At 47.8% G+C, this 18,472-nt stretch overlaps 1 protein-coding gene across 11 annotated transcripts in view; it reads right to left on the bottom strand.

Annotated features, from left to right (window-relative positions):
* PSD3 (pleckstrin and Sec7 domain containing 3) overlaps positions 1-18,472 on the bottom strand; it is a 107,887-nt gene that overhangs the window by 74,773 nt on the left and 14,642 nt on the right. For 6 of the 11 annotated variants that reach the window (XM_038169872.2, XM_038169869.2, XM_038169871.2 and 3 more), the window contains 2 exons: positions 6,075-7,143; positions 4,340-4,732 (listed from right to left, as the gene is read on the bottom strand). In XM_038169872.2, coding sequence (XP_038025800.1) covers positions 4,340-4,732; positions 6,075-7,143 — 1,462 coding nt within the window. Of the gene's footprint in view, positions 1-1,253; positions 1,427-1,475; positions 1,684-4,339; positions 4,733-6,074; positions 7,144-10,834; positions 10,881-14,199; positions 14,605-18,472 lie in introns of those variants that run through there. The other 5 variants (XM_072031615.1, XM_038169870.2, XM_038169873.2 and 2 more) reach the window with 5 other exon arrangements.

Genomic DNA, 18,472 nt, shown 5'->3' with positions numbered 1-18,472 from the left:
AAAGAAAGAAAAAAATACACATAACAAGACTTGCAAAATTTGCTGAGCAACAGCAGTTCTTTGAAGATGATGGCAGGTGGCAAATAGTTAGCATTTTTGAGGATTAGGAGTTGCAATACAGATTTTTTTTTTCTTTTCTCTCTGGATTTGCAAAAATCTCAGGCTATGTCCTACCAACAGAGACCACACCTTCCAAGACAACTCAGGAAGACAAATGCCAGAAGTTGGATTTTTTTTTCCTCCTTTCTTGTTCTGATACAATCTGAACACAGAAGGGAAGAGGGAATGCAAAGTCTGCTACAAAGAATGCAGGAAAGTGCCTAAAACAAATTCTCTGTTTAAAGTTAGACAGTAGAAAGATTACCATCACAGAGAGAACTCCATGCTTTCAGACACACAGATGTTCTGTCGCTCTCTGTGTATATAGCAAAGATACCTGAGGAGAAAGTGAGCTTTATCTTACTGCTTTGGAAATACCTTCTTCCCACTGTGATTTCGTGTGAATGATTACACCTACTTTGAACCGTGCAAACTCGAGCTCAGTAGCACCTTGCAAATACTCTTCTTTCCTGCCTCTTTGAGTAAGACCACAACCCAGATGCTGAGCCTGAGCCCTCTCTTTCTCAACATGACACACCAAACTGAGGCAGGAGGAGGGTCACATCCTGCATACAGGTGGCTGCAGGGACTTGCACACCTCTGTGTGGATTAAGCTTGGAGGTCACAGGACCAAATGCAGCCCAAACACAATATTGTTATTAACTCTGCAAAGCTTCATTACTGGCACCTTCTGGCTCAGCACGCCCCACAAGGACCCCCACGGTGCTCTAATACACAGAGAGGCTATCAGTCGGGTCCAGAAACTCACGCACACTCCCCCTCCTCCCAGCTCTCCCACCCCCATCTGGGGAAAATTAAGCCCACCTCAGCAGCAAAAATTTGTTTTTCGCCAGAGGTGAGTAATACGTAACTACAAAAGAGGTTAAACCAAAATAATGACAAGAGCTGAAGTTGTTCCTGAAAGAACATAAACACCATGCACAACTACCTCAAGCTTCCCCTTCTCCCTTCCTCTGAACCAGATGCAGAGGGCAAATAAGCTCTGCTTTCCAAAGCACGCCAACCTGTCCTTCTGCGAGGACCTGCACCGATAACCTGCAGGCCAGCTGGCATCCCACCTGTCCCACAGAAAAACCACAGGTCCCCATCAGAGGGGGCATGGTCAGCATCACACAGCTTTTGTTGGGACTTACTGCATTTAACCACGGCTGGCAGCTGATAGGACAGCAGGGACGAAGTACCCGGACACGAAGAAGCCCATAGGAACTTGCAGCCCGTGAGCCTTTAATCATTTTTTTCCCTTTTTTTTTTTTCTGTTTCTGAAGGCATGTGACTGGCCTTCACATACCAGAGCTGACCCCTCCCAGAGCCAGTGATTTCCTAAGAGCCGAAAAGGATGTTACCCTCCCACTTACTCATGAGAAGACGTGGTTACGCGTGTGCCGTGCATTAAAACCTCACGCCATCTAGGGTCTGCGGGCCATTAATGCTCAGGATCCCTCCACAGAGACCCAAAAGGACGGTGGTGCTGACTGCCTGCTCCCAAGATACCCTCAACATGAGGAACACCTGCTTCTTCTCCTGCAATAGACAAGCTGCATGCAGTTTCCAGGTGTAAGCCATTAACTCTCTTGCTCTCACATCCACCCTCTCCTCCTGTGCAGGACCAAGAAGAGCTGTCAGTATTTCACAGCCTGTTCCCCCATAAATTAGCGCTGGTACCAGGATGTGTCCTCCCCCCTACGCACTTTCCCACGCGCTTTTTATGTCACCGAAATACCAGCACACAGGGAGCTGCAGAGTGTTTGGTTTCAGTTTTTGTTTGCTTTCAGCTGGAAGCTGATTTCTGGAAGACAAAAAAAAAAAAAAAAAAGGAAAGAAAAAGGTGCGGGGCAGGCTTCTCATCGTGCCTGACTGCAGCTTTGCAGGATCCCCCTTGCAAGCGCCCTCCCTTGCCAATCCCTCTGCCTCCCCTGCAGGGCTGGCTGCTGCTGCTGCTGCTCCTGTGCCGAGGAGCCCTCCGGTGGCCCAGGGCTGCGCTGCAGGACAGCAGCTTCAGGGAGAGCATCCGATGCTCGGGCAGAAAGAGGCAGGCTCTCCGCCGAGGTGGTAACATCTCTGAGGCTGGTAGGGTTTTGCAGTGCTGTGGGAAATGGTGTCCTGTAGCAGAAGGAGCAAAGGATACCTCACGAGTGTCATGCGGGTGAGAAAAGCAGTTCAGGGTTGCTTCAGGCAACACAACCACGTACTGTTATTCCTCTTAGGAAAAGTACCTGCAGTTTAGGCAGGTGTTTCTGGTTCATACCAAGCATTGCAGTGACAGTGTGCCTCAATCCCCCCTTAAATAAATCTCATAGGACCCCCAGCACGCACACTGCACCCCTCAACAGCACACGACAACACCGTGGCTCCCCTCTGGCTCCCAACAGTAAGGCAAACATGATCTGCCAGCCATCTGTGCCCTGGTGTAATACAATATAACATTAGAATATCACCATGGGGGTGTGGTTAATTGAGTTATTGTCTGGAGGATTACCCATCTGGGCACATCCGTGGCTGGCAGCTCTGCTGCAGCTACGCTCTTTACCCGTACCTGCCGTAAGAGAGCGAGCTCAGGGTTTGCTCTTACCAGCACCTTGTGGATTACAACAGGAGGGCTTTGCCACAATACCACTCTTAGGAACATTTCTTTCTTCTTTGTATAGCAAGGGAAGGGAGGGGAAAGAATTTTTGAAAGCCTCTGTTGGTATTTCACTGTGGTTGCAAATTTAAACTCAATCGAACTTCATTCTGCATGAAATTCATACTAAATAGGCAAACAACATGTTAACAAGCATTACCTAAGCTCACCTCGTCTTCATTAAAACTTCTGCCTTGATAAGCCAATGTGGATCTTACCTGGTGGAACTTTTCACTATGTGGGACACTTGAGACTACAGCTGTGGGGTATCAGACCAGGGTTTGTATGTGCTGCTTGTCTTCCACTACTCCAGTCTTACGGCAATCTCAGGTTTTAGCGGAAGCACAAACTGCCAAGTGTCAGGACTGACCTCAGTTTCTGGCTCTAAACTCCTTGTAGCAGATTAGCAGTCGCTTTCTATTAATTGGCACCAAGCAGTTCAAGGTTGCACAAGATTTAAACACCCCTTTTCCTGTGAAATTGATGAAATACCCAAACTACTAAGTTCTGCCTGATCTTTTAAGGGCAAACTGTACCTTAATCCATGAAGCTGGAAAAACTACCTCTGCTCAAAGGACTTCTTTCACACTTGCACAAAAGGACTAAAACACATAAAAGACCTCCTACCACTCATGCTCTGGAATACCTAGACTAGACTAGTCCTATCTAATGGAATAGTCTAAGGGCTCTGAGATAACAGCCCGTCCCTGCAGGATGGTGACCTGAGGCATCTTCGTCATTTGTGAGGTCTCTCACCCCTCATTACTGCTGAGAAATAAAAAAACATTACTGCCTTTGGCTGTAGCTCCCCCACTTAGTGCGTTGCTGCCTCTCAATATCCCCATCTCTCTTTGACCAACACATTATGAGGGAAGTTTGCTCATAGAGCAAGTTTATATAAATACACAGTATCTTCTGACCACTTAGCCCAGTGTTTATTTCTCACATAACTCTTCTCTTACTAGGTTTCTTTGCCTCTCCCTTTACCTAAACAGAGATCTTCAGTATTTTTGCAATACTCCTTCCTCTTTCAGTCAGTTGCTACTGCACTAGTAAAACAAATCAGTTAATTAGTGCAACTGCTAGGACACAGTGGGAGCAAAACCTCGTCCCAGCTGAAGAAACCAGCAAAATTCCTACTGGTCTCATGAGAGAAAAAGCCATGCCAAAAGACACATCTATAACATCCAGATCATAAGCTGCATTTGGACATCTTGTGCATGTGCACAGATTTCATTCTTCCTAAAATTGCTGTAAGCAAATTCAGGTGTAAGAGGAGATGAACAGTGTTTATTTATAGCAGGTAGCTAACTCCTCCGGGGACAAGTCCCACAGATGCTACAATACAGGCCAGCCTTTTATTGACACAACTATGACAGAGACACCTACAAAAAACATGTAAATTTGCACTTTCTAATAAAACAGCAGGTTTGGATGGCTCTTTTCTCTTCTGCACCTGACTCTGTTACACTGAAAATCATTTGGTGTAGAAAACGTGCAGCGTGCAGAGTCATAACTACACTCTGAGACAGTCTGCTTCACTACACAGGCATCAGAACAACTAAGCACACACACAGAAAGCTTATCCACTACTTTTACCTTTCCAAACGAGGAACTTCTGTGACATCTCCTCTGAAGAGCGTTTCACTTACATCCCTTAAACCATTGGCGATGCCTTCACAGCAGCTCTTTGCTTCCCCGTCAGGGGGAAGCTGAAAGACATCCGTCTGTCCTGAGGCTGAAGTCCGTTCTAAAAACTGACTGCCCTCCTTCATACGTTGCTGGATCATCGGAGTGAGTGGCATCTCGAAGCTGAAGTAGCTGTCAGGCTCCGAGTATAACGTCTCCAGTGACTCCGCGCTGTAGTATAAAGAGGCATTGTCTAGGATGTTTTCAAACTGCGAGCTGTACAGATCAGTGGAGACGTCAGAGTGCCTCTGTCCAAGGACATCTTCATATCCTCCCACGGCGGCTTCCCCCTCCTCCATGATCCTAGAAATTAAGCACAAACAAGCTCGTTTCAGTTTGGCAGCTAGGTTTGGACCTTTGAGTGGACCTCCTTGTTTTCCACCTTTCTGGACAGAAAGGTCTGTGCTTCGTGCAGGAGACCACACCACGGACGACCCACCAGCATCTCACACTGCCTCTGCTCACAACAAGCACCATCTCCCTCTCCACGCTGTTACAGTCCTGGGGACATGAAAGGAAACAGAGTTATGGGCAAAAGCACTGCGGGGGGAGGCATGATATTGCCTAACAGTTAACACCAGATGCTAGTGCACTCACTAAATCATAAACTCTCTGTTAGCACCATCCCTGTTGGCCAGGACAGAGCCACAACCCCAGCCAGTGGCCTTGGGGGACTGGAGGAGGCCTCTCCGAAATAAGAGAGAAGCAAGAGCCCAGCTCAGGAGCCCCATGGGCCTGGCCTTCACCTGACACAAGGTGGAGAGAGCACAGTGTATGGTTACTGGCTATTTTTTTGAGCTTTCCTTCCAGCTGAGGGAAGCCAGCAGCTTTTCACATATGTTCGTTTTGCCCAAAAGCTGAGATCTGCTTGCCCTCACCCGGCAGCAGGGCCTGAGGCCTGGCAGCAGCAGATCTCAGGTGTTCATGGCACCTGTCTGCCACCAGTGCTGAAACCAGAGCCACCCCAGGCAGTAACCAAAACAAGTCCTGAGGGCCCCCAAGGGGCTGGATGCTCCCCAATGAGGCCCACTGGCCTTCCCACAGCTGTGGGGGCACCCCACACCCCATTACAGACATGGCCAGGAGCAAAGGGCAAGCAAATCAGGACGCTCTCACAAAGAACAGCCTGGGGTTCATAAATACACCTCGGTGAACAGGTAGACGACACAGAAAGCACGTCACTGCATTTACCCAGAAGTGACTTTGGCTAAATGTTTTCATTATCCAACCTCACAGAGGTGCTCACACTGTGCTTGCATGAACTTGGCTCGAAACCAGAACACCTATCAGGGCACATGCGGCCAGGCCTGTGTGTTGCCTCTGTGTAACTGTACACCATCCTGGCTACACCTGCCAGAGTTGCTTCGCCACACAATTGTTACTGGACAGACTGCAAAAGACACTTCCACACTTCCAAAGACAAGCTTGACTTCCAACTGCATCAGCACAGTGTGGACAGGACTCAGCCCAGCCTCACACACTGGCCACCACTGCACACTAACCATTACCATTTCCACCATACTGCAGACAATCTTGAGTTGCCACTGATAGCAAACCAGCAGCTCCTACAGGGGCAGGCAAAAGTCCCATGCTTGCAGTAAGAGACACCCATCCAAACCCCCACAGCCCCCAGAAGCCATCTCACCTGCCCTGGCCTCTCGCTAGCACAGCGGTCTCCTCCTCACCGCGGTTCTTTCTGTCCTTCACAAAAACTTCATCCTCCCCACTTTCATCAAGCAATGCCAGAGGAGCGGCTCCACAGGCAGCTCCCAGCTTGAGGTCTTCCCAGACCTCTCTCCCAGCACTATCCGGAGAGGCAACCAAGCCCGGGGAGACCATTGGTGGCGCAGGATGGCTGGATGTTTTGGGGAATGCCTTCCTCTCCACGGATGCGGTCTCCAGCAGTGAATGCTTCTTTTTGCTCTGCTCCTCTGCTTTTTGCAGCCATAAAATCTCCACCCCTTGAAATTCTACATGTTTGCTCACAGCTGCCTCTTTAGAGAGCCTCCTCTCAGGACCCATTTGCATTTTGCCTTGACTGTACGCTGAAAACTCCTCGAAATGCGCCCACCCTTCCACTCTGCTGGCTGCTTCCAGGTTTGTCGCAGATGGTCTATGACAGCTTGTCTCCTCTGCTGTGTGGACCTCCTCAGTTTTATTACTGGTGGCTTGCAAGGACTCGGACTGCTTTTCTCCAGTCCATATTGCAGCCAGATCTTTCCCTACGATCAAATGCATTTTTTCCTCAGCTGTTCGTTCAGATGGAAGAGGCATGTCTGAGGTTTTTTCTTGGCCTGCTGGAACTGGTTCTCTGGCTGTCTGTACATTTTGGCTGCCAGGAACGTTCTTTTTTTCCATGTGTGTCTCCGAATCAAGAGCAGTATTTGCTCCCTCTTGCACCTTTGTTGCTTCTAGCCGTCGAGAGATTTTCATAATCTCTGGCACGTTACCCGCAGGTTGTAAGCCTTCTTCCGCAGCATGCAGCTGTGCTGCCTTAGCATGAGCTCTAGACTCGTCCACAGAAGCCGCAGGCTGAGAAGGAGGCCTGCCAGGTACCTGGTGACTGTCCCGTCCTTCTGGGCTGCACGTCACAGGCTCTGCCTGGCCCTCTGATGATGTCCTCAGTGCGTCTCCACTTGGCTCTATAGTGCCGTACTCTGGAAATTCATTGATGATGGTGTGGGGGAGCAACGTGTTACTTCCATTGCCACTACCTGCCAAAAAAAAAAAAAAAAAAAGAGTGTGGATTTATCTACTTTGTGCATAAGCAAAAAGCCTAACTACCGCATCCCAGCCTTTCAGAACAGAGCAATTGTGTTTGTCCCTGCAGGGAAAATACCGTTCTGTTTAACTCATTTCTGCATGCTCTCACACTGCAGCTATCCACAACTGGTCCTCTTGCATACGAGTTTTTGGGCAGCCCTATGTTGGAAGCTTGCACTGCCGAGGAAGGAATGCCAAAAATGTCTGCTACACTTCAGAAAGGGTCCCAGTGGCCCATGAATAGTCTGAGGCCACACGCCAAACACAAAGGCTGAACGAAGCAGATACTCAGAAGTTTAACATCCATCCACAGTATGCGCCATACGTAGTGGTTTCACTTAAAAAATACTTTGAGGTCATTTTCACTTACAAAGATGAAACACCAGGAAGGTAATCAGCCACACCCTATATATCCCACAAAACCAATTAGTTAAATTATACAGCAATTAATGGGCAATTAAACTTTCTGCCAGTACTACCCTCCTCCTTTAACAACTCAGGTAACTGAAGGTCATGTTGCAGTAATGCACACATCCCAAGTAGCTTACATTTTCTGCTAAAAAAAAAGTTAATTCAGTGCTTCACAAAAAGCTCACTACCCCTCCCTTCTCATGCTATTTTTCAAACGGATGTAAACAGAGAGGGAGAGAAAACTGATGGTGGCATTTTCAAAGGAGCCGAGCACCCAGTGGTTCCCATTGTTCTTGGGTAACACAGACTCGGCTGTTCTCAGAGGGACCCATGGATGGCACACTGATGCAGATCTAGCCACCTGATATTATGGTCCAAGCTGGAGCTGAGCTTTTGGAAAAAAGCAGCAGCTGCGTTCTCTGCACACTTCTGGAAAGACATAGCCTGGAGTTTAAATTTCTTTAAACCAAACAATGAGGAGGCCAAACCCAATCCCCTACTCCAAAAAATGTCAAGGGGCACACCTCTGAAACCAGACACCCACTTGCATCTGGACACTTTGCCCTGCTGGGGGGGGCATCACTGGGTGCTGCTCTGCAAACCCATGCCTGTCTCCTCTCTGAGCTGGCCACAAGCCATTGCTGAGGGGGAAGCCATGTAGCTGTGGTTAATGATTTTCAAGGTAAAAAGGAGAGTAAGTTAACACGAGTTCAGCACCGCATGAACGTGGCTATATATCTGCCAGCAGTTTGTAAAGACAAGGAGAAGCAGGTCACACCTGGCAGCTAACTAGCCAGTAGCTCTATCCACAGGGTAAATACCACACATGGTGTGTGTGTATGCAAAGGACCAAAATGACAGACTCGGACTACACCAAACCACAGCCTCCTCCCCAGCAGGTTCTCTAGAATCTCCATGCCTTTGATTTAATCACTCCTGATTTAAACTTCAGGTTTCACCTACATGACCCGGCTGCTGTTGAGGACAGTGCCTGGGCAAAGCAGGGACCTCTGCTGCAAAAGTCACGCAGCCTCAGAGCAAAGAGAAAGGTCCCGCAGGGCTGTGAGGAGCAGAGATGCCCTGTCCACATCTGCACTGCTAGACTGCCTTTGTCACAGAGTTTCCAAGCCCACAGGTGTGGGTGTACCAGATGAGTTTGAAGAAGGCTGTGGTATCTTTTCTCCACACAAGCATCTCCAGGCACAGTGCTTTTTCTAAGTGATTAGGAGCCCCAGGTAAACAGCCCCCAGTGTATACAAATTCAGTCTCACATCCACAGAGAGCTTAGGTGCTGCAGCATTAATGCTGGCTGCTGCCCCATCACTGTAGATGTCAGTAAACTCTTCTTGGAGGGCTCAGCTCTATCTACAGCAACTCTCAGCTTGCAGACCCACCAGACGGGGTGCCCCCCATGGCAGACGCCACTCCAGCTCCAAATCCCCAGCACCACAGGGAGGCACATGGCCATGCCCCGGCCTCTGCACATCCCACAGAATCACAGAATCACAGAATTTCTAGGTTGGAAGAGACCTCAAGATCATCGAGTCCAACCTCTAACCTAACACTAACAGTCCCCACTAAACCATATCCCTAAGCTCTACATCTAAACGTCTTTTAAAGACCTCCAGGGATGGTGACTCCACCACCTCCCTGGGCAGCCTGTTCCAATGCCTCACAACCCTATCAGTAAGGAAGGCAATGGGAAGTGCCCACACAAGCAGGGACCCCCGTGCCTCCCTCTGACCCACACACTCGGCCCCTTGGAAGGAAGCCCGGGGCATCAGTGTCCCCCCGGCCCCCCACGGGGCTGGGCTGCAGCCAACACGCACTGGAGGCCAAGCCCCGACAAGGCACCGCGCACAGCTCCTGCCAAGGGGCCAGGCTCGTCTCTGCTAATTGCTATCTTAGCTTCTGAACTGACAGGAGGGAAAACAGAGGAGGCCTTCTTTCTGGCAGTGAATGCCGCACACACTGCCGCGCGCCCCATCCATCACCGATGGCCGCCGCTTACAGCAGTGAACAGTCCCGAACAAGTTCCTGCTTTGCTTCTCCTCCTGAATGTCTTTCACAACCTACTCCCAAGCAAACACGACCCTCTGGCGAGCCTGGTATGCTCAGGAAAAGCCATGAGTACAGAACACACAGGCCCACAGAGACATACAGGAGCTTGCCATACGTGCAAGCTGCAAGTGTTTCACCTGGGCACCACCACAGTAGAAACCTGAGGCCTTTTCTACCCCGAGGTCGCAGCAGCAATGCTCTGAGAGGACTTCTGCTGCCGCAGTTTGTTACCACAAGCAAATGGGGTTCTCGCCTGCACAGCATCCTGGAGAAACATTGCCTAATTTGATGCCTGACATTGCCTGATGAAAAACAAATATCAAATGTGGCATCAAAGCGACAGCCTGTTCACCCTGCCTCAGGCAGCACCACACACCACGCTGCTGAGGCCTCCGCTCCTTGCAGCACACCACCAGCACCACCATCACCACCACCACCACCAGCTCCTGAAAGGAGCAAAGCCTTCCCCAAGGCTCCGTGCACCGCTTCAGGTGCCCAAGTCTGGAGGAGCTTGAGCTCTTTAAGGGAAACTCCTCCCTTATTCCCATCCACCACCACAGCATCATGTCTTGCTGCAGCTACTGGCATATCCTGTGCAACCCCATCCCCCAATATGACTGCATTACAAACAAGGCTAGAAAGGCAACAACAAAATTTAAGGACCGCACTGAAGATGAGCAGGGAAAAAATTACCCACCACCAAACAAACAATGAAAGGACACACACTCTCAGGTAACACCAATTTCTACTTTGCATTGAAGGTGGCTTCTTTCAACAAAGCAAAAAAAAAAAAAATGAAAAGGAGAGAGAAAGAGCTAAAACAGCACGGGGGCGAGTGGCGAGAAAACGGGCAAATATAACCTAACAGCAGCTGTCAGCCTTTCGTATGACTAGAGGTTGAAAGAATTCATGACTTAAATCAGGCATAGATATGATATTTCATAGGTAAATAGCCACTCCGTTTCAATCAAGCTTGTCTACAGCATAATAAAAGGAAATTCTAGGAAGCAAAACACAAGTTACAAGCATAGACAGACATTTTGTTTACAGGTACATTTTACAAAAGAATGGTGTGTGTCTCTCTCTCTATGCAGTATATAGATAGACAGATAGACAGATTAGCTAGCTAGAGAAATCAGATATATTTGCTTGAACAGTCTCCTTACTCACAGAGGTTACTGTAGCTCCAGCAGTTACCCATTGGTCAAAGAAATAAAATGCACAGATCATCAGTTTATCTATAGCGATACCAGCTAATTCAATTGCTGCTGTTCTAGTCAACTGGAATCAAAATAGTTTCAAATTTCCTGGCAGCTGCTGCCCTGCACTGCACACAATGATGTAAATGGAAGCTTTCTGAGTATTATGAAACTGATGGGGGAACTGCAGTCTCATTCAGTCTATCGCCGGAGCTAAGGAGTCCACCTTGGCAGCTTGCAGGGGGAAAAAAAAAATCTCCTCCAGCACAGGCTGCCTGATGATATGCCAGGGAGATGTTTGTGCTTAACTGCCGGGTATTGTAAGAGGAATAAAGGGGCAGCATGGTGATCCTCAGAGTGGCGTGCTGGTTTCAGAGCAGAAGGCGCCTGACGGCTTTTCAGCGTTACTGAGCTGGAAGGGTTCACACAACAGTGCAGGCATCTTGCATTTTATTTCTCTGCAGCTCCTTGCGCTGATCACTAGCAGCACATAGGTGTGACTGCATGCAGAACCATACCATTGATCTTCTGTTGGGGGCATTTATTGCCTTTATTTGTAAATGGCAAATTAGGGCCATAAAAACAATGGGTGCACTGCATGGAAACGATCTCAGGGTGACAAAGTTTAATGAACAGATCACAGCAGTTACGGCACGGTATCATTCCTGCACCTTTCTGGAGAGGGGGAGCCACAGGCATCGTGCACTCCCTCGGGCAGAAACTTCAGCGGTAACTAAAGCTATTTGGATTTATCAAGCTGTGCCTGTGCAGGCTGAGCTGGAGCGGCCCCTGCCTGTGGGAGAGCAGGGATGCTGCCACACCACCGTCAGCAGCCCTTTTGCCAAATGATGTCATTCTCCGTGCCGTGATGGTCCTGTGCTAGCCAAAGCTGAGTGATTTACGCGATGCAAGCACTGAGGATTTCTAACCAGACTGCAAATGACCACATCTTGCTGCACGCACTGGGAGCACAGGTTTCTGCAGCTTGCAGCTGCTCTGGGCTTTTGGGCAGCTTGCTCACCTGGGGAAGCTGGAGCCAGGCCTCCACCGGCCCATCAGCATTACACAAAAAACAGGTTGGTGGAAATATAGGAGCTGACAGATGTAGGGAGAGCAGGGCAAAGAGGTAAGGGAGAGCTGCTTATAAAGTAAGCACGGGCTAAACATCACAGCCACCTCCACGTTTGCCTTAGCAAACACACAGTGGAAGTGAGGGGAGCCAAGGATACAGATGAGCCTATGCATAAGAAACGACCATGCAGTCTGGGATCCCTCACCCCAAAAAGAGAGGACCAGAGGGGGTCACTGGTGAGTCCCAGGGACGCAGACCTGGTGGTGGCTGACAGCTGAGAAGTTAGACTGATCAGCACAGGGCAGGACACCATCCATCCAGCGCTAGCAAGGACCACCAGGAAACCTCTGCTGGAAGAAGTTACCAGAGAAGTACTGCTCTCTGTAGTTCTCAGTTCCCTAAATTCTGTTATTTGGCCACAAGAGGCTGCATTAGGTGAACCTTCAGTCTGCCACAGGACAGCCACTCTTACACCAGGTACATTTACCAACAGCATCTCCACCAGCTCCTTCAGCTCCAGCTCCTGCAGTCAGCGATGATGTGACAGGCGGGTTGGCAGCACTTGAGAAAGGAAGACGGAGGAGTTATGAGTGTAAAGTCTGTCCTTTAAGAAAGCAATGACGAGAGCAGCATGTAAAATATATGTGCGTGTGCATGTGTGTTTTTTTACAATTGCAAGTCTTCCAGCTCTATTCCACATCATGTGCTTTCTGATGGAAAGCCTTAGGTAAATAACGTTGTGACTCAATTACATATTTCTTTTACAGATTTTAGCCATTTCCCAGTAGTAAATGGGGTTTGGAAGCCTCCGGTGTAACTCAAACCACACTGAACTAAAAGCCCTCCACTGGGCACCTCATCGCTCCCCAAGCTGCAGGAAAGAGGGCACGCTGCCGCGGCAGCTCGCAGACCCACAGTGAGCTCAGAAGAGGACCCAGTCCAAAACTAACACACAGCACGTGCTGGGAGAGCTTACTGTGAGGGATTATCCACTACAAATTGCTGCATGGGCCACAGATGGTCAGTGAGATAGCTTGGTCCCCAGAGTCATTACCCTGGAAAGCGAAAGGGTAGAGACTGAAACAGCTGCTAGCAGAAGGGGGAACGGGAGGGAATACAAAGGGAAAAACTGGGCTCACTACCCTGACGTCACTGGGTCTTGTTATATGCACAGCATTTTATTTCTTTAAAGGCACACCGCCTGCAGTGAAAGAAAAAACCTTAAGTTTTGGTTCTAAAAAGTTGGAAAATATAAGCATTAAACTCAAAATTCAAATGGTAAATCCAAAAAGAATAAAAAAAATATCATTTTTCCATTGCTGTGATTTAGAAAGGAAGCTCCTAACAGGTGATTTTCCAAGTGCAGATAGATACAGTGATATCAGTAATTATTTAAAAAGCTCCCTAAGAACCTCAGGCTGAAAGCACAAACTTTTGGAGCAGTGACAACCCACAGCTGCTTTGACACTCGCAGCGACTATAAAGTGAAGACTTTGTAGCTCCTGGAATCCACTTCCATTTATGTATTTAAAATATTGCCTTTAAAAGAATCTTTTTAAAACCCTCAAAAAGTCCTTTAAATGGAAATATATTCTCAAATAAAGAAACTGCTCCAGACTTCAAGGTAGAAATGACAGCTTAAAAACAAAAAAAGCGAAAACAAACACACAATTGCTCACCAATTTGAGAAACCCTGCATCTTTGCAGCAGCTACTGAGGAAACTAGACACACCCCTGTGAGAGGATGTCATTTATTGCATTTTGAGATTTGGGATCAATTAGCTGGGCTAAGAGAAAGCTGGATAAGCAGTCTTCAAAGCATCCCAGGAGCTGGATATCGAGTTATGCACGCAGCTAAAATAAAAGTAGCCGCATAGAGGGACACGTGCATTTCCCAAGCTTGGAGTCTTTGCTGCTAAAGGTGCAGCTTGACATTGCACGGGCACTCTTCAGCAAGCTAGCATGGTGAATGAGATTCCCTTCCTCAGTAAGCTGAATGGTGGTCAATAAACAACGCAGGGGTCCAGAGCAGAAGGCGCTCATTAAAGTGCTGAACTGTGAACAGGAAAGATATTTGCTGTACCATGTTACATTTTACAAGCCAGAATTTCATCTACCCATGTAATTTTAATTAAACGTCTTCTACATGTTCATTACCAAGTCACCTTTAGCAGCAGGACAGTACACTGCTGTTCTTCCGGAAGCCTTTAGAGATAAAACAAGGCTACAACACGATGGAGGGCTTCTGTGTGCGTGCTGCCTACCTCCTTTGTCTCAAAAGATGACAGGGCTGTAGCAAAGGAGAGGAGCGGAGCTGATGGCAAGGATAAGTGACGATGCAGCTGTGCCCCACCGCGTCCACATATGGCCGGTCGATCAAGTCAGCCAGCTGAGCCCCTCCTTCTGTGCCTTGTGGACTTGGCTTTGTTGTGCTGGGGAAGCTTTTCTGCTGCATTCAGCTGCTGCTGAGCTCAGCCTGCACCCCGTATGCTCCGGGTGCCCGCAGAAGCCCAGCCACCATCAAAGGGCTGCCAGCATCACCAGGCCCCCAAGTATTTGTCCATTTGGTTTCAGGGCGTTCCGCCGCTCCAGCCAGCAGCCCACAAATGGGGAGGTAATTACTGCCTCAACTCTGGCATTTCCTAGCTGCTGAGTGTTTAATTCTGCACCTTAAAAAAAAAAACAATAAACAAACAGCCCATGTTTTAACTATTATTTGTACTAAACCCTTGGCCTTCAAACAATTTTGTTGTTTACTGAGTTAAGGATGTGGTAATCTCCTCCCTGCAGCTGTAGGTTATGATAACTTGAACTACCCAGCTTTCAAGTGCAGGTCACAAGACATGCAATTTCCTCCTGCAGAGCCATGGACCTCGCGTAATGTCTCACTGCCAGCCAAAGAAGACAGCAAACATCAGGGACAATTAGGATAAAATGCAGTGTTACCAAACTACCACTTAAAAGCTCCTGCTGGTCTTCATTGTGTCAGAAACAGCAGTAGAGCCGCAGAAAGAACAAAAAGTAAGCTTAGAGATTCAAGAAGGCACAACGGAATGATGGAATTTCAATTAGGAGCGCATGGGCACCACAGGTTTTAGCTATCCAAGAATCCAGTCTTGCATGTACCCCTGTTAAATGTTGCAGGGCATATCCAAAATGAACATTTGACGTACTTATCTTCACAGGCTCTGGTCACTGCAACATGGACTTGCAATCAGCAGCCCTTCAACCCTCAGAAAATACAATTTTGTACCTTTTCAGGAAAGCAGAACTGCAGAGGAAAACAGCAGCCCAGGGTGCCTAGACTTTCAAGACTGCCTGGAAATGCGAAAGGGCAAGAAAGGAAAACATGACAAAGGGTGGTGTTATCGACATGGACAGAGATGTGGTTAAAGCACGGGGGAAGACTGCAGCTAGCAATCCATGCTAATATGAGGATGATGCAGTACATGAGCAAATTTGATGTAAGGGAAGTTTTAGAGTGAGGATCATGAGTGTGTCACATTACGCAGTGCAAGGAGGGTGCAGCAGAGCTGGACATGCATGACTGGAAGTGATGCAGAGAAAGAAAGCAAAGCAGAAGAGCAAAGGTCTACCTAGAAAGTAAGCAGTATGTATTTTACAGAAAGGTTAAGAGGGTAACTTTCTCAAGGCTGCTTAAATCAGCAATATAGGGCCACCATCTGGACACAATACTGGGAAATGTTCTCAAGGGGACCCTGCCTGAGGCAGGAGGTTGGACTAGAGGGTCTCCTGAGATCCCTTCCAACCTCAATTATTCTGTGATTCTGTGAAAAAGGGTGTACAAAAAAACAGCCACTATGTGCTTCCTTAGCTCCTGAAAGAAGCCAGAGAAATTCTACAGCAAATGCACTCATTGCCATGATTCAGTTTCAGGAACAGGTATGTGGCATGGCTTAAAGTACATGTACATATTTCATTTTCTTCTGCATATCAGCTCTGGCACTGTTTGACCATTGGAAAGGTGATTCAGCATGCACTGCCAGGAGAAACTAAACCTTTTTTTAGACTTTTTTCTTTTTTTTTACTCCATTTTTACCGGCTTACACTTGCTAAGAAAACAGATGAGCACAAGAGCTAGCATGAGACAATCCGCGGCAGCATGCGGCTGGGACCATCTCTTCTGGCAGAAGCAAGCTGTTACATGAGCTCAGTTGCCTCATGACACCTCACTGTACACAAAACAGCGAGTGACAGGCTTTCCAAAAGCTATTTGTTTCACCAGGAATTCAAAAACAAGCTCCTTCCAGCAGCTGTTGGGAAAGACCAGATTTGCATAGCAACCCGGGAACTACTTGTACAGGGTTTTTTTGTGAAGAATGAGATTATACACTTAGTTACAGAGGAGGGGTGAAAGCTTTCCCCTCCTAGAAGTATCAGAGAAAAGACTGTTCATGAATCTTAAGAAGATATTTGCTTCTTAACAACTCCCTTGGATTTCTTTCATCAAATAACAGGGATTAGGGATTTCATGTTTCTTTAAGCAATTATTTTGTAGCCCTCCCCTCCCCCCCCAATTTTTCTTTCCCCAAGGAAGCACTTTTTAGGACTAAGTCACTTTGTCAAAACTCTTTTTTTTTTGGTATTTAAATGTATAAACTGCAAAATCATAACAATCAGTACTCTGCAGCCTGCCAAAGCCTAAGAGATAGAGCTGCTCAATAGAGACCACTGTTAGCATGGCCAGTTCCAGAGGAGGATATGTTTCCAGACCCATACAAGTGCCCTTTATGTTAACAAGGCTGAGAAGACGTCTTGTCTGCTCCGGCTGAGTTCAGATTTTAGAAAATATTTTCTTTTGCTGGAGGCAGAAAGCTGGGGCTCCACCGAGGAGCAGGGCAGGGCTGCGAGGCTGCGGAGGCAGCACGGTGCAGCCCCACGAGCAGGCCTCGGCAGGAAAATTCGTGTCCCCTCATCCTCCCTGCACACATCTACCCACCTGCCTCGAGGAGGATGACCAGGGACAGAGGAGAACCAGGGACAGAGGAGAAAGGAAAGCCAGGCAGGACAGTCACACGCTGAAGACCAATAGACGAGTACAGAGACGACCTGGGATTGCAAATCTCCCCAATAAAAACAGACCAAGGGCAGTGAAGGAGAAAAAAGAGGAATTGTTTGTAATGTGGTAGCTTTATTAACACGTACATTTGAATATAGCAATGAAACACCTCTTCTACACACATTTAACCAGATGTGTTTTTTTTTCTCCTCTCACCTGTGAAAATGACTGCTAGTGTAAACCTGGAAGGCAAAAATCTGCCCAGCAGCTTATTAACAGTCTGCTGTCTCCAGAGAGAGACCTAGGCAAACAGAAGTGCTTGCTACACCATCCCCCAGTCATTGTCCCTCTCTGTGAAGTGTCTTCTCCAACACAAGTATTTCACTACCCAATTAAAAAAATCGTACTCTCAACAGCATCCAGCAGGGCTTCGGCAATATGGCTGTGTCTGAGAGAAAGGCCAAACTGGGAGGCAGAACTAATTAAGCCATTCAGCAGCTTATGTATTATGTTCTCGTTTTCTGAGGCCAGCCAAGGCACGAGTGAAGCCTCTTTAGGTCAGATAAATGAAAGTTCAGCTTTACTGCCCACAGCGACAAGCTGTTCTCCTGATTAAGTTTAAACACCAGTGCTGCTCCTGGGCCCTACTGCTGTCACTCATTCGTCTGAAATCTTACACACTTTGACCCATGAAAACCATGTCGTCTTTATTTTAAAAGCAACTTCAGAAAGTAGCAGGTTGGTTTGGATTTTCAGTGATGTTTTTTTTTCCCATCCCCATCTAATATAAAGAAGGACAGAAAGACTTTCAGGCATAGCTGCTTCCCCCAAAACAGTCTTCATCACCTGCAGATACACCATGACATCTTCAGTATAGGTTAAATCAAAGGAAACTACGATTTGGTGCACAGGGACCTGGGTTTGTACTACTGTGAACTGAGCCAGCCCAGTCATTCATCTCCAATAAATAAGCAACTGAAACCTTGAAGAAAAAGGGTCAGCGCCATTCTCATGCATCCATTTTGGCCAGGCATCTTGCAGAAGGAGGAGACTGCCTTTGCCTGTGACACCAAGAAACCAGTCTGGGTTGGCACAATGCTGTGCAGCAGGGAACCTGAGTTTTGGGGAGGGGGAACAGGGGCCTTGAGGAGAGCACATATTGTCATCCTGGCTGGGGAAAACACACAGCAGAAGCAGTACAGTTTGTCAGACCATTATCACAGCCAGAGGGACAAAGGTGACTGCAAATCCCAGGCTGGCCAAGTACAGGTCTAGCTGGCCAGGACATGGGATGGGGCGAGAAGACTCTTCTAGGTCCTACCTGGATTTCGACAGCTGTGAATCTGCTAAAAGGAGAAGGACCATAAGGGAAGGGGCCCTTTCTGAGACTCTGCTTGGTCTTTGTCACAGTCATTAATTCTGTGGGCATAGTAAAAGCACCCTTCCAACACAGTTTTGGGGTACAATTCACAAATGATAGATGTTAACCACTTAAATATTTGGAAACTCTCCTTGGA

This window comes from Anas platyrhynchos, chromosome Z, assembly GCF_047663525.1.
Source record: "Anas platyrhynchos isolate ZD024472 breed Pekin duck chromosome Z, IASCAAS_PekinDuck_T2T, whole genome shotgun sequence".
NCBI lineage: Eukaryota > Metazoa > Chordata > Aves > Anseriformes > Anatidae > Anas > Anas platyrhynchos.
The sequence above is the reverse complement of the archived record's forward strand: the minus strand, read 5'-3'. Positions and strand labels throughout refer to the sequence as shown.